Source organism: Athene noctua, chromosome 2 (genome assembly GCF_965140245.1).
Source record: "Athene noctua chromosome 2, bAthNoc1.hap1.1, whole genome shotgun sequence".
NCBI lineage: Eukaryota > Metazoa > Chordata > Aves > Strigiformes > Strigidae > Athene > Athene noctua.
This window is the reverse complement of record NC_134038.1, coordinates 60,338,813-60,355,513: the sequence shown is the minus strand read 5'-3', so window position 1 is coordinate 60,355,513 and position 16,701 is coordinate 60,338,813. Positions and strand designations below refer to the sequence as shown.

Here is a 16,701-nt window from a genome sequence, read left to right as displayed (position 1 = left end):
TTTCAATGACAGAATATTCTATTAAAAATTTATCTATTTGTGCATGTTACTATAGCACCTAAAAGCTTTGTGCTTTTAATAATCCTCCCTTCTGCTCTATATTATAATTATAACACAGAGTACAAGGTCATTTAATTTGCAAAAACCTTACAAATTGAGTTTAAAACAAGAGACAGCTGATAGATAGGGAAAGACAGAGGAGTACAAGGGAATAATGACACAATACTAGTCGCTGCGATAGGGAGTAGTCCCAGCATAGAATCTCCTGTGATCACTTTTTTTTTTTCCTTTAAGTAGATAACACTGAAATTTAGAATTTTAAGGAAAGATTAGAAATAGAGGAGGGAATAAGAAATTAGTTTCTGGGTATTTTACAAGAACTACTTCTGAGAGTGTGTTACAGTGTGTGGAACAGAAAGGTGATTGTTTCACAAGGGAACAATTGGATTTATAAAGAATGGCAACATGCACTGGTCAGAGGCTACAGGCAGTGTCTCAATGTCAAATGAGTAGGAAGATGTTGGAAGTAAATATGCTTTGAAAGGTTCTGAAAGTTAAAGACAAATTGAGTATGTCTGATATAGCAGAGAAGAGAAAAACATAAATACGTATAACTCTCAATTTCATTACATAGCTTTATGGGTTTTTTACAATAATTTGCCTACTGTCTGTATTTTCAAGTTAAAGTCTTTTTATATATTATAAGTGTGCAACGTGTCAAAATTTAAAAATGTTTATTCCTGCCCAATTTGTCCAAGATGTGGTGCTTGAATCCATGTATCATAGACTATTAACAAGAATTAGTAAAAAGGAGACACTGAAACAGATCAGAATATTAATTATGCTCTTAAACTGTTCATTGGTGATGGCAAACTGCTGAGTGCATTGCTAAAAGCTGGCCAAGAGTAGACCAGTATAGCCATATTTTGTATCCTTGATGTGTTAATGTGTATACATGGTGTCTGTCAGATGAGTTTGATAATGAGTGTCTGTTTGGCATTCACTCTGCATGACATACTGCACCACAAGCCTGAAATACTTTGTTGAACAAGGTGGACACTGTTAGAACAAGTGGTCAAAACACAATGGGTAGCCAGAAGCTTTTGATATAGCCTAGACTGAACACCTGTCTCCTCATTTAAATATTGTTTGAAATTAATTTCTTTATGATTCCTCAGAAAGGTCTCTTTGACTATTCAGCTTTCATTGTTTCAGTTGTCTATCCTTTGGTATGTACTGCAATAAAATGAATGTTCATTTTCAAGATTAGTTTCTGTGCAAATTACCACTTAGCATTAAATACAGCTGTTGTACAGAGAGACTCTCTAAGGCCTTTAGGCCTTTTAAAATTCACTCAAGCCTTGAGAGCCAAGTTGAGCTTTGTTGGCCTTGTCTTCCATGTCACAAATATTATTCTTGTAGCTTTAAAAAATAAGTAATTTTCCACAGAAAGCTGAAACAAGAGTACACAAGTCACATTCCTTCCATTCAAGTTTTGTCTTGCATTGTTATGTCTTTACAGTTGAAAAACAGAAGATGTTAAGAAATTGGAATGTGCCCCTCAATGCCCACAATTCTATATGGCTTTCTATTAGAACTCCTTTATCTTTTCCTCAGTAAATATACATACACAGATTACATTTTAACAGAATAATCTTCAACATCATGTAAAATTGCTGAAAAGAAAGGAATAGTTATCCATATGACATGTCTGTTATTTTAAGCAATTATGGCATTTCCCTTTGTATAAGGATGGGTATTTATAATATTATTATTTTTATTTAAATAATGATCTTAAAAGACATAAATTCATATTTTATCCCGGACACGTAAAAGGCTTATGGATTTTTCAGGCCTAAAATAAACGCAGACAAATATTTTTTTTCCATTGTGTTGTACAAACTAACTGGCATGTGATAAATTCATAAACTACAGTACTCCTGCATAGAAAATGTTATTCTTCAAGCCTTGAAAAGAACAGCTAATGCCATTGCCAAGTTTTAAGGTTTTAAGATTTTAAATGTGTGTGATGGGGATTTTGAAAATTTTCCTTCTTGCCTCATAGACGATGGCCATTCTTAACTGAGCACTGCACTTTATTTAAAAATCAGAGTTTCATTTATTGTACCAAAAATCACTGAGAAGTCAATAATAGCATATAGTTTATGCAAAGCCTTCGTTTTCTGAAAGAATACTTTGTGCCAGTGAAACTAGCTGCAGGAAGCTACAGCTTTCAAGATGCATTTCCTTTTGTTTAACTGAAGACAAGAATATCGGAGGTGATAAAATCAGTTAAGACAATTCCTATTGAGCAGAAAGGAGAAAGTTGCACATTTTTTGCTTCTTGATGGCACCCTACTACCTTCAGCATTTTTGCAGGCATTTTGCTGAGTTGAGAAAGAGGGAAAGAATAGGTTAAAAAAAATATCTGCGCTGCTCTCTTTCAGCTGTCAGTCATCAGGGCCACTAAGGCTAGACGTTCACCCTTAAGGCAGTTCTGTGACTGCAGCTCAAAATGAGCCCTGTCTAAGCAGAAACATACAATTATTCCAATCAAATTATTCCTAGGCTACACAATACAATTACCCAGTTTAATTTGGAAGATGAATTAATTGAAGGATGATTTTCCTTTTTTGCATAGAAAGTCCCTGTGTATGATATTCATAAAGGAAAGCTGAACACTTGACTTTCATGCCAGAGTCTCTAAGAGAATCTCTATTTTAATCAGAAACAGAATTTGTTTCAGCTCTTTCCTTTTAGGTTTTAACACTGGAAATCAGTTCTTATATTAGCACAGAATCACTATGTAAAATTGTAAAGACAAAAGTGATGCTTTATCAAAGTTTTTTCTTCTTTTCTCCTCTTCCACAGATGAAAATTGATTGAAAGAAGGGTTCAGCATGAATTGCTCTGCATTGTTATCTCTCATGCTGATGCTGGTTCAACTTTGGCCTTGCTCTCCAAGCATGCAGAACTGCAGCACTCAAAACACAGATCAGTCTTTCACAGCAGTTCAAAGAGTGAAACGTGGCTGGGTATGGGAACCACTTTTTGCAACTGAGGAACAAACTTCAATGGTGCCTGTGTATGTTGGACAGGTATGATAAGTAATTATTCAAGGACGGTACAAGGTTAGATTTAATGTGCTGATTAGAAGATTACTACCTTGACTTGGAAGACCAAGCATCTGCAGTGACCTAGTAATATCAAGAAAGGTAGAAAGAAGAGCTCAGGGAGCTGTAATTAGGCAGCACAACATCTCTCCTTTCTTGTGACCTGACTTAGGATCAGAGAACTCCAAGAGCTGGAGGTCATGGCAGTACCAAGGACCTTCCTTCTCTTAGGTCTGCTGTCAAGGAAACTCCACATTTACTCTGTTACTAAAACTAGTTCCATACACAGCAGACAAAGGTATCAAGCTGAAAACTTCCTTTCTGTCTTCTGAATGAAAGTGAAGGACTCACCAACATCTGGCAATTTGCTTGTGCTATTTTTGGCACTGCATCAAGGCAGCCATACTGAATGAAGTGTAGTTTACAAACAGTATTTAGCATGATTTTCTATTACACTAAGTAGCAGCTGATTTACCCCTCATTAATTTTTAATGAAGCAGATTAATACTAAATCCTTTTACCACTGAGAAACTACAGGAATCTGCATGGTTCATTAGATTAACGTAGGTTTAGCACAACGAGCAATTATTTTTCACCCTCCTTTAAAAATGTGCTTTAAGATAATTGTCTTAATGAGGCTTTATCTGCCTTTTTCTCTATTATTATTATTATTGTTGTTGCTGTTTATTATTATTATTATTATTATTATTATTATTATTATTATTATTATTATTTGTATGCTAGAAGTAATTGTAATCTGGAGATCTAGTTTTCTTTTCTTTAAGGCACTTTCTAGATGAATGAACCAAAATAAGTTTAACTGCTAATTAACTAGCACTAAAATTTAATTGGGCCCAAAGGGTGAAGTGCTCAAAATTCATTAATTACTTTTTCACAGCCCCTTCGAAGTAACTACTATGGAAGTGTGATGTCTCACTTCTGAAAGAGCAAGTGTAGATGTACTCATTTTTAATTATTATTACTTTTCCCTTAGCTGGAAAACAGTTCCCTGAAAAGAAATTTGATACATGTCATGTATTTTCATACAGCTTTAGAAAAATGTCATAATCTTGCCTTTCTGTTTCTTACAGGTAAGCTAGGGAAATTATTATTGGATATTGTGGTTAATTTATTGCATTCTAACCATTGTCTAATCAGACATATTTACTTGTTCGTTTTTATTGAGTAGGATATGCTCTGCTTTCAGTAAATGAATTGATAGTCTATGATCAGCTCATGAATTTTTAGTAAATAAAGCCCTGAAGGAAACTTCATCAATAAAAATAAAAAGGTAGACAGTCTCTTTTTCAGTCACTATTTTATATCAGCTTCTTGCAGTCAGATTCAGAGCTCAATCTTCAAATTTTATTTGATGAAGACCCATGAAACCTTTTTCATTATCATGTTTAAGAAAAAAGAAATGTGTCCATCAGCACTGCAATGTCAGATATATGAGGGCAAATACATAAATTCTTGTTTCCAGTTCTCATTTACAACAGAAAGACAACTTATTCTTTTGTGTCTAGCTTAATAATACAGGTAAACTGAGAGCCTTCCGTATGCTTTCTCAGCAAATGTCATTTATAAGAGACTTCTCATTTAACATGGTCAAGGTCATGAAAATCATGATTCTGAGTGAAATGATTCAACACAGGTTAAGTCTAAACAGCCATTCAGAGGCATGCTTCCAGTCTCTAAGGCTTTGATTCATTCTGTGACCACATCTGAACCCCATCTTAAGTTAAAGATCTGGATATTCATCAACTTTCCCATGCCCTGGAGTTCATGACAAAGAAACAAAGATTTATGGATCAAAAAGGATCTACTAAGGTGCCCCTTAACTAGATGCCAAATTTGAACGGTGCTAAAATGAGTTCAACCAGTCCACTCATAAAGGGGTGAATCCGCTCCATGTTTTGCAGACTACTTCTGCTGAAAACATTTGACTTCAAGTTCATATTTTAAATGATTCTGAACTACTTAACCTTGAAAATTGTCTCTCTTGTAGTGGCAAGGGGAATTAATTCTATAATTTAGGACTTAAATACCCTGACAAAACTCAGCACAGGAACTCAGAACTATTCTATCTCAGAGCAGTGTCCCAGTCACATTCTGAATAAACTATCCATTTGATACAGGCAGACAATTATGCATTATGAAGATCTTCAAAATGCATGGACAAAGTTAATTTTTTTTTTTTTTTTGCAACTTCAGAAGCTATTACAAAATACATTGAGTAAATCCAACAGGGGAATATGCCCTTTACACCCCATAGTTACTTCTTTCCCTCTCTGTGGCCTCATATCTTACACTGAGCTGTAAGGTTAACAAACATGAAGCAAAATGATAGATTATTGAAGACAACAGGTAGACATTATTTGCATTTAAAACCTGTTAACTTTGTAGGAGAAGTAGGCTGAAAAAAAGTTGTTTTTTTTTTTTTTGTAGTGGATTTTTCAATGATTATCCAGGCTCTTAGAGATTTTGACACCTTTTGTTCTAAACCCAAAATATATAAAGAAAAAATTAGAGAATGAATGATACGCTAGAAATTGTTGTTCCCACAAAATTCAGCTGTGGATGCTTGACATGTTAAAAAATTAACTTATTGCTATTTAAAAAGTACTGTTACATACTGTTAACATTAACAGAACTATTTTGTTGTCATGAACAAATACAGATGGACCACAATGCTCTCCAGGGCTCAGCTTCATCAGAGGAATCATCATCGTAAAGTTCATTAGAGACATAGGGAAAACAGACAATGCAGATCATCATGGAAGGAAATAGAAAGTGTCTATCAATTTATTTCAGAATAAATAATACAGGCATATACCACAGAATGGCTTTTCTTCTCTTTAATATTTCAACAGAAATAGAACACCACTGTCTCTCATATTTACACTTAATATTGCTTAGTACAAAAAAAAAAGCAACCAAAAAAACAACAAAACAACAAAGTACACTTCTCATTTGTAATTTGTAATAAAAAAAATCAATAAAGTTTAATGATCTTTGCATCGTTTTCAGAAGTTTATGGGAGCTGATAAAGCAATGAACTAAAATAAGTTCTTACATTCATTCCCTTCACTTCAAAGTGGCTGAAACATCTTTTTCTTTTTTTTTTTTTTTTTTCCCATGCATTTATCTGTCTGTTCTACCATTACTTTAAAACTGAGCCACGACTGGCTGAAAATGTGACAGTACCCTCTTTTAAATATTGGTATCCAAGAAGGCTTGCTAGTGACAGGGTTCACTGTTGAATGAAAACAAACAAAGCCTAAATGAATTTTCCAAAACTTTATTCTTAAAAAAAATGTGGTTTATTTTTGTGTTTTGTACTTGCAGCTGAAATCAGATTTAGACAAGCAGGATGGCAACCTAAAATATCTTTTGACTGGAGAGGGAGCTGGAAATATTTTTATCATTGATGAAAATAATGGCAAAATTTACGTGAAAGAAAAGCTGGATCGAGAAAAAAAACCCTTCTACATTCTAAGAGCACAAGCTATTAACAAGAATACTCAGCTTCCTGTTGAACCTGAATCAGAATTTATTATCAAGGTTCGAGATGTCAATGATCATGAACCACAGTTCTTGGATGGACCTTATATGGCCACTGTTCCAGAGATGTCACCTGAAGGTATGACATGCTACGACCCAAAATCTTTATTTCCTGATTTTTTTCTAGATAGCTATGTTGATATGAAATCTTAATAGCATATTTTATAGTCTGCCTTTCAGAGAGAAGGAAGCAAACTGTTTTACAAGTTTGGAAATTTGCAAAGATGTAAGATTAAACTGAAGGTTGTGCATATCTCTAGTTAGCATACTTGATTTAAAATATTTAGGTTCCTACATGTATCCATTTACAGAATCTAGATACATGCTTGAATTGACTAGAGAGTTGTCTTTCCCATCAGTGATTCAGCACTGAAATTGTTACTTGCTTAAAAATATATCACTGTTTGAAATAGGTAGAATATCATAGTCAGTTGATACTGCAAAGGAGAGTTGGGGCTGACAGATTTCACTACTTTTTCAGTCAGTATAGTACCATAATCTCTAGAAAGTTGTTCAGTGTATGATTATTGTTACAACCTGTCAGCTCTTCAGGCTTCTACCAATCTGAAAGAAAAGTAGCATGCATGTAAACTTTAAAGTCCTCTGACCTCAGTTGACTCTTTTAAAGGACATAAATATAAACTTGGTTGAATTGAAAGGTACTCAACACTGTCCTTCATCTACTCTGGTTCTGCTTAATAATAAAACAATATATCATTATTATGCTCTGCACAGTATAAATCATAATGTATTGTGACTGGAAAAGAATCACATTCACATCGCAGGCACTCGCGATTTCCCCCTCAAAGACAGGGGTAGTTTCCTTCCTACAAATAGTGAGTTCAGAACAAGAATGGTATGAAGTTGATGTGGGGCTGATGTGATGATCACCCTCACACCATGTATGATGCCTACCTATTTACACTCACAAGACTCTTTCCTATCAGTCAGATTATCTCTTTTTTTGTTTAGATGGTGTGCAATGAAGGACCACCTTCTGATTTCCTAAGCACATGAATTGTAGTTTTCCTGTCAAGAAAAAAAACATAATCCTTGCACTTCTTCTTTCCCACCCCCACATGATCAAACAGACATGTACAAGGATCTCTCATGTATCTGGAAAGTTAATACAACATATATAAAGCTAAGTCAACATCTGACAAATATTGGTGTATAGATACAAATAAGTGTACATACACGTATGCATACGTAATATGTATATACATACACTTAAATACTTAAAAAAAAAATCCAAAGTGTGAATGCAGCTGACATAAGCATGTTATAGATGCTGCTATCTCCAAATAACATTCTTAAAAATCAATTGAAAACTGGATTCTTTAAACCTTACAGAAAGAATCCCAGTAATCTTTTATATTTGTACCCCTATCACTTTCAGTTATTTCTATTACAAATAATATTGAAAATAAAGAAAACTATTGTGCTACTTAAAACTGTATGAATTAATGAGGTCATTAACATAATAGCATCAGTGATCATAAAAGGTAATAAAAACTGTGTTTCATTCAGCATTACCAGTTCTTTTAGGGCAGATTCAGTGAATTTTTCACGGAGAGCTGTAAACTTTTATTTTCTTCTGCCAGCTGGGATAACAGTTACAAGAAAAGCATATTCATGCCTAAGGTTAAATCAAAAGTGGGGTTACTATCCTAATTTCTGCCAGGAAGCAGTATCTCACCATCACTATCAGCAATAGCTATGAAGGACATACATTTAATCAATTTATTTCCTAGTCACACTGCTTATATCATCTTCTACCAGGGAAATCACTTCTGGGTGTAACGATTGTTTCTTCACTGCCACTTTCTTCCATGCACACAGACATTTACCTCAAGACTTCTGCATCTGAGCTCTTGGTCAAATAACTTTTTCTAATATAAACAGTTGCTTGTTCTTAGGGTGATTCTGGTCTTTGAATCTTGCTCATTCACTCAAGTTTGGAGACAAAAGACAGGTGCCTTGTCAAGGACCTTTACATTTTTTTTTTTAATGTCTTGCAGTCATACTGGGAATAGTTCACTGCCTAGGGCATTTTTATCTGGGATTATACAGATTTAGGACTTCAACTTTTTTTTTTTTTTTTTTTTTTTTTTTCCTGTGGTAAAACACTGTTTATGAGGCATTTGGTCTCCTATAAAAATGGTTTTAAAATAGCTGTTAATTTTGTATGGCTTGATTTATACTCACGCAGACCTGTAACTATTCACAGAGGTATATCAAGAACTGACTTAAGTATTCCTTCTATTTTATCTTCCTGTCCTAATGACAAGCTCCTGTCTTAATGATGGCTATATGAAAAAAAAAAAAAAAAAAAAAAAGTTAGGTAGGGTAGTAGATGGCCAAAAACCAAGAGTAGTTGACAGATGAGAAGTTTCGATATGTATTGAGTTGTTTATTAACAGATAACCCTAAAAATTAAAGGCTCTGCAGCCTTTATGAAATCTCCTGTGTCATCTATTATATATTTAAATTCCTAAAATACCATATCACTTTAACATAAGATTAATTAAACTGCAAACACCATTATTTATTTTGTGATATTCCTGCAACGCCACCTCCCATTTGTCAGAATGGATGAAAAATAAAAGGAGATCCCTGTGTGCCTTCTCTTTCAGACACGTGAAATAGTAAATTTACAGATTTGAAGTCAAACAGTGTATGATGTGTTAATCTAAGTCAGTCTTATGGGTCTTGAAATATTTTCTACACTGTATCTTCTGTTTGACATCTCTAGCACTAATACCATAACTATTTCAGAGATTATTCTTTCACCTACTTCTTCCATGTAGACACTGCTCCACTACTGCCATTTTACTGTCTATAGAATGTAAGTGGAGTGGTTAGCTCAAATGAAACAGCTGAGCCACACCATGAGGACTTCCCTGGGCTCACTTACACTGCTTCTCAAAGGATAGGGACTACACTTCTGAGGTGAAATCTCTTTCAGTGTACATTCTAAAGTATCAATCCTTACAAGGAAATTTCTAATCTCCCAGTAGGTAGAAACAGTAACCAACTAAAGTTTGCAGCATTGATACCTTAATAGTTAATTTAAATGAAAATGTGTAATAGAACATCCTCTTGTAAAGGAAGGGGTACAGGTGGTTTAAATAATACAGTGCAATAGAGAGACTTGGCCTTTGCTCTGTTACAGAGCTCTCTGGCAGCGGTTCAGCTCACTGATGCTAACCTGGGATCTCCTAGTAACTACCTCACAGAAAACGTGCTATGGAAAAATGGTCAATACTCGGGAAAGCAGTTCACTGTTAGGAAACATTTTGTCTGGAACTAAGAAAGCAAGGAGAGAATAATTCACAACCAGCCACTTGCCTCAGAGAACCACAGAAAAACAGAAAATAGACACAGATAATTTTGCCTAAAGTTAGGCACAAATATCAATATGTACATACACTAATCTGCCAATAAATTTGAATATGTTTTACTTCTTTCTTATGTCTCTTTCATCTTCAGTACTAAATTTTATTGGGATTTTAAGTGCAAGTGTCACAGAAAATGAAACACGTGTCACCTTTCATAGGACTGTCTTCTGAGAGCATAGGACTATGGTTTTCCCTCAGGCATTTTGTACAATTTTACCTTGAGTGTCTTCCATATTGCTGTTAGACTTGTACAAATGCAGTATATCTGATGGAATAGTTAAGAGTCAGATGCAATAATATATCAGTACTTAATGTTTTTATAGATTTCAAGCTCTAGTTAGAAAAATGAGTAACTCTTTGCCATATGAGAGCCCTATAATTTACCTAATGGGCTGCAATATATAAGTGACACTATGTTTTGCCCAAGAAGGGTAAAACCAAAGCTGTAGGAATACAAAGTAAAAATCTCATACAGCAATCAGTAAAATGCTTGGCGTAAATAAAGCTAATAAAAAGAAAAAAAATGTATAATTGTGTTTACTATCCAGCTTAAGGCATTACATAAAACACATATATGGGGCTAAACTTTATATCAACATCACACAGATTCCAGTATTCAAAGATGCTTGCTTGAAAGCCCACATACATATTCGGTTAATTTGGCTCTGCCATGATATCCATTTTCACATAAATGTTGTGAAACAGTGTCATGATTGCACTGTCAATTATATCATGTCATGGCTGGACTGTCAAGCTGTGTAGTTTTTTTGTTTTTTTTTTTTTAAATTGTTTTGAGGAGGGGAAGTTATGTATTAATTGATGGTTTTAAAAGACATTATTTGCATCTGATCTATTATTCTTCTCCCAACTATGGAGTTACAAAAAATGGCTTTTTTTGAGTTTTCGAGTACATAATATTAACATTGTCATTTCTATTGCTCAATGCAGATTTCTAGGCAAACATTTTTTCATTCACCAAATGGCTTACTTTGTTTGCTGGGAGCTAAATGTAGAAAGAAATATGGGCTTCATGGAAGAGAAAAATTCAAAACTGAAAAAGTATTCTAAACCCAGGATAACATTTTGCTTCTGCTTATTACATAATCTATAATATAGAGGTTCATACAGTGATCATGAAGTCTTTGTCTTAAAAAATTGAGAAACCATAGCCCTCTCTACATGGTCTCCTGCCACCCCAGTTTAAAAATAGTCTTCCTCCTGAGAGTACGAGAGATCTGTTACTGTTTCCCTCCAGGTCAGCTCCCTCTTTACCAGACGCCCCTGGCGTACTCACCTTTCCATTATATATATCCACCAGCTGCATCTTACTGAGCCCAGCTGGGCAAATTCCATGATTCTGCCTTCTGCTATGCTTTGGAATAGTCAACAGACAAGCAGAAATGTAGGCTGGGGCTTAGAGAAGCAGCAAATGCTGGTTTAACATTCAACATTTCTTTCTACTACTTAGAAACTGTAGAAAAGAAATCTACCCATAAATGAGCGAGATGCACAAAAGCTGTAATTATAACTTTGCAGTCCTATACATGTTATATTTTATTCCTGATTTATTAAATATGATGCTGTAAACAAGTCAATTTCTAAACATAGCTGTGAACACTTGGGTACATTTAGTAGAAAGGCATTGATAACAGACTGTACCTTTTGGATTATTCATTGCTCTTGATCCCTTCCTAACTAGCACTCCTTTTCCTTTTTCTTAAAGAAACTGCATTTTAGTCATACTAAATTCTCTTATAGGATTAGTTTCCTATATTAGTTCAAACAGTTTCCATAGATTACAGCTGAATCCAAGTTGACAGTGTTGTAGCTGAAGATTTCCTTTACCCTTCAGTCTTATTAAAGAATACTGTTATTTCTGAAGCATGTATGTGTCCTGATGAAATATTAATCTGTCATGTTATCTTTAAAATTTCTCCAGAGCAATAGGGAACGGTATATATGTGTACAAATCTATACACACACAATACACACCTAAATACCAGAAGTTTGGTATTGTAGGTGTGTTTTGATGGACATATAACTCCAAAAGTTGGTGGTAATTAATAACATTTTAGTGTAACTCCACTCTGAGAGAAGATAACATGCATTATGGAATCACTTGAAGTGCTGCTGAATAAATTGAGAGAAAATGCAAGAACTTTTTTAAAAATAATGAAAATATGTCATTCAGCATGTACTTATATGAGAAAACCTTCCTCATTTCTCTTTAAAAATAGAACTACTGAAGTGCTAGAAAACTTAGAAATGTATATATTTGTTTTACTAGGGATAAGTATAAAATTTGAATTTGTCACAAAAAAAGGTGGTTTGGGTCTAACTGTTTGCACTCCCTCGTTTCTTCTTTTCTCCTCCAGCATAATTGTACAACTATATTGGTAAGCAGGTGCAACCATGTGAACGTATGCCAGAAATTTTTAGAAAGTAGCTTGATTTCCTGCTGTTCCTCATGAGAAGTGATATTTGTGTTCTTATGCAGAACTAGGTGAGGAAAAAAAGACAAAAAAAAAATTATTATCTTTCAAAATAATGCTACCATTAATATTTTCTTTTAAAGGACAATCATCACTGATGGTTCCATGAAATTGCTGTCAATCTTTTGTTTAGGATATAACCAGCTTCCAGACAGAGATAAAATTAAGTTGTGCAGATTGATTCTGCTGTGTTTTTGCACAGGGGATTCTGCAGTCACTCTTGAACTGGGACAGGCTCATTAAAGACTCAAGGATGAAAAATGTTATCAGAGCCTTGTTATACTTCTTGGATGCTTTGCTTGCTAACAATTAATTTCTTTATCACCAGTGGGCTTACTGGTGATAAAGTAGCTGAGTTTTCTTGTTCCCATGGGAAACTTCTATAAAATACTTTGAAGAATATACAAAGGGGAGAGAAACAATTTGATATACTCCATTCACATATCAGAAATTACAGAAAAAGGTATAAGATATGTAGTATTTTAAGAAACATAAATACAGTGCTGAAAAGTGATATGCTATCTTTTTTTATTTTCATTGAATATTTGAATGCAACAAGAATAGTTGCCGAGGAAATATTTTCCCTTTTTAGCGATGAACTTTATAAGGTGCTATTTGCTCCTGTAAATTTTCAGGACTGTTTGCTAATATAACCGGTATGTTAAAAGGTTTTTAAAAAGCTTATGTTTATATACACAAAGAAAATAAACATAATCTATTTTATTTTTTCCTTGAGGTACTTCAGTTACACAGGTAACAGCTACAGATGGTGATGATCCTTCTTATGGGAATAGTGCCCGTCTGCTTTACAGTCTCATTCAGGGACAGCCTTATTTCTCTGTGGAGCCAAAGACAGGTACTACAAATGATCTTGTAACTTTAAAACATTCATAGACTAACATAAAATAGATGCAAGCAAAAAATGTCTTTCTTCATTTCAATACAAAGATCAACTGATACCACCCCATAGTTGTACATCTTTCTGGATTGATAAAAAACTCCCACAATTATTTCCCATAGGAAGTAGAAATTCTTTCTCTCTAGAGAATCAACAATTTATTTAACAAATTATCTTGCTAAAGAAAGGAGTTGGATTCTGAGTACCCCATCCAACAAATGGACTTAGGAACACCTCTGGGTTAATAGCTCTGCAACTCATTAGGTGACGTTCCTATGTTGAAGAAACCACAGATATGTGACATCCCTCCAAAATCCTGATTTCTGTGGAAGAAAGATGTTAATATATGGTAGAGGAGATATATAGTGCATTTTTCTCCCAAGAACTCTAACTATGCAGAATGGATCTCTCATACAGTGTAGATGTTGCCATGAGTACTGATTCCCAGTATTAGGACAGTTGTGCTATGCTCGGTCTACAACGTAAATTCATGTTCAATGTTAGCTGCATCCATTTTATATCCATAGGTCAGATCTTGGGAGAAAATGGGACTATTATATGTTCTTATCTTATACTTTTCGGTTTTAGGGGTCATCAGAATGGCTTCCCAAATGGATAGAGAAACAAAAGATCAGTATTTGGTCATCATTCAAGCCAAAGATATGGTTGGGCAAGCAGGAGCATTTTCAGCAACAGCCACTGTTACCATCAACCTCTCTGACATCAATGACAATCCACCTAAATTTCAACAGCGTGAGTATAGGCTACTTACAGTAGTCGAAGTCTTGAGGAAATTTAGATCTACTGTTTTTCTGTTAAGTTCACTGGTAGGTCTTTTCAGAACAGGTCTGAGCTTTGACTGCAGCATACCAATTTAAATAAAAATAAAATGAAATAAAAATCCCCCACAAAAGCTCAGAAATGAGGAGGAAAAAAGATTCTATCGTTACAAAATACCTCGAGCCTGATGTTTTTATCACTAGACTTTGGAGACAAATTACTTACTAAACTGCTTTCCATATAGTTTGCTCTGTCTAAGCCTAAAATCTGGGCAATGGGAAGTTTAGTAGCATTTTCACTCACCTTCTTTCTTTTTATCCTCTCTTCATTCTTTGCTGACAGGTACTGTAAAAGTTGTAGCAAATGATGTGACCATCTCTGACCAGAGAGTTTCTAGCAGATGTGAGAGCTGCTAGCTGGGCTTTCAGGAAGAACTAGTGAAATGCAGTTGGGAAGTGCTGCCCTCCACTGTTCTTTCACCCTGTTGGTTCTCCTTACCTCTTTACACTAAAGTGAGGCTGAGAGAGGAGGACTCACTAGTGGAAAGGTTGCCATTCCCTGTCCCCAAGATCTATCCTTAGCTGGATTAGATCCATTGCTCTAATAAAAGTTTGGGACTTTCCCCAACTTTCTGAGAGCCTCAGGCCATCATAGCTACAGCAGATATTAACCATGGCAGTTCACTAAACTCTGCCAGTATTTGTTTCTTTAGGACTCTACTATATGAACGTCTCTGAAGAGGCTCCTGTGGGAACTACTGTAGGCAAAGTCTTTGCAGAAGACAGCGACATAGGGGAGAATGCAGCCATGAATTATTTCATTGAAGGAGATAGCTCAGATGCTTTTGACATCATTACTAACAATGAGACTCAAGAAGGAATTATCTTATTAAAAAAGGTGAGATCTCAGAAACTTTTTAAAAAAAAATCTCTAAATACTGGAAAGAACCTCCTCAAGCAAGGTAGATGTTTACAAAAGGCCTATTGCTTTAGATTCTAATTTTTTTTTTTTTTTTTTTTTTCCCCCCTTTCTTCAGGCATTGTGATTTCATTGGGATGTTGGGGGATAAAAAGAAACATGCTTTTCTTTCTGTTTACTTTTTTAACTCATTCCTATTACTGCTGAATACAACAGTAGCAGTCAAAGTATCTTAATGTTACTTCTAGCTGTGCAACACAGTGTATCCCATTGTGAGAAAAATGTTCTATCTCTTCTGTGCATCATCTGTAAAAACTTTATCAATAAATTGTACACAATATTTCCTCACTTCCAACACCTTCTGTTAAATTTAACTGAAGCCAGAAAGTGTTACAGTATTAGATATATTGACAGTGGAGTTTTTGATGTGACATAGCTTTGAAAAGACACTAAATACACTCAGAAAGACACCAGTTTATGAATTAAGATATATAAGAGGCTTTGATACTGTGTAATTCATTTTGGAATTACATAGGAAGATTTCTGAGTTATCTGGTCATCATCTGAAATGATGATAGAGTTTGACAATCTAGTAAAATCCAGGACCCTGCAGAACTTGAATGCAATAAATTTGGTGGCTTTTTGGTGTGGTTTTTTTGTTGTGTTTTTGTTTTTTCTATTTGGATTTATTACAGTTCATGAAGGTATTTAATTAGCACTTTTTTTTTTTTTTTTTTTTTTTATTACCATCTAAACCAGTAATATAACTATGTGTTTATTAAACACTCATTTTTGCCTTCTGGAATTTATTTCCTTTACAGACTAAATTTTAACATATTCAACTTAACCCCTACAGATTAACTGATTCACTGTTTATTTAAGAGTAAAGAATAGTGTTCACTAAGGTTACATCTATGTTGGAAATAAAAGTACTAATAAAAGAAATTGTTTTTCTTAGGGCTGACATTCTATGGGAAGACTTCTTTTACAGTGATGTTTAACTGTAATATTAAGGCTATCTTACATGTGAAAGCAAACAATTAGCATAGCACAGTTTAATTTTAGTGTTTTTAACATAAGAAAGAAATCGTAGAAGTAACTATATTTGAAACATTCCCAAAAGAAGGGTAGCACTATTTTGTCTTTAATCTCACTCCACTTACTGAACTGTATTTAATTCAAATGTAAAGAAATATTCCCCATCTCACTCTCTTTCTTAACAGAGAGTAGATTATGAGAGCAAGAGGAGATACAGTATTGAAGCAAAAGTTGTAAACAGGTATATTGATGACCGTTTTCTTGAAGAAGGACCATTTGAAGACAAAACCATTGTCAAAATCAATGTGGAAGATGCTGACGAACCTCCAGTTTTCACCTTGGATAACTATGTGATGGAGATTGCTGAAGGGGCTATGAGTGGCTCACTGGTGGGTGTTGTAACTGCTAGAGATCCAGATGATGATGACTGCCCAGTCAGGTACCTAACTTAAAATGTGAACAGGCCTCAAATATAAATGTAGTTGGGCTTTCTGAAA

General features: G+C 34.6%; 1 protein-coding gene across 1 annotated transcript in view; it reads left to right on the top strand.

Annotated features, from left to right (window-relative positions):
* CDH19 (cadherin 19) overlaps positions 1 to 16,701 on the top strand; it is a 68,500-nt gene that overhangs the window by 22,569 nt on the left and 29,230 nt on the right. The window contains exons 3-8 of the mRNA XM_074899291.1: positions 2,872 to 3,098; positions 6,462 to 6,756; positions 13,307 to 13,426; positions 14,057 to 14,221; positions 14,961 to 15,145; positions 16,390 to 16,643. Coding sequence (XP_074755392.1) covers positions 2,901 to 3,098; positions 6,462 to 6,756; positions 13,307 to 13,426; positions 14,057 to 14,221; positions 14,961 to 15,145; positions 16,390 to 16,643 — 1,217 coding nt within the window. The 5' untranslated portion in view covers positions 2,872 to 2,900. The remainder of the gene's footprint in view (positions 1 to 2,871; positions 3,099 to 6,461; positions 6,757 to 13,306; positions 13,427 to 14,056; positions 14,222 to 14,960; positions 15,146 to 16,389; positions 16,644 to 16,701) is intronic.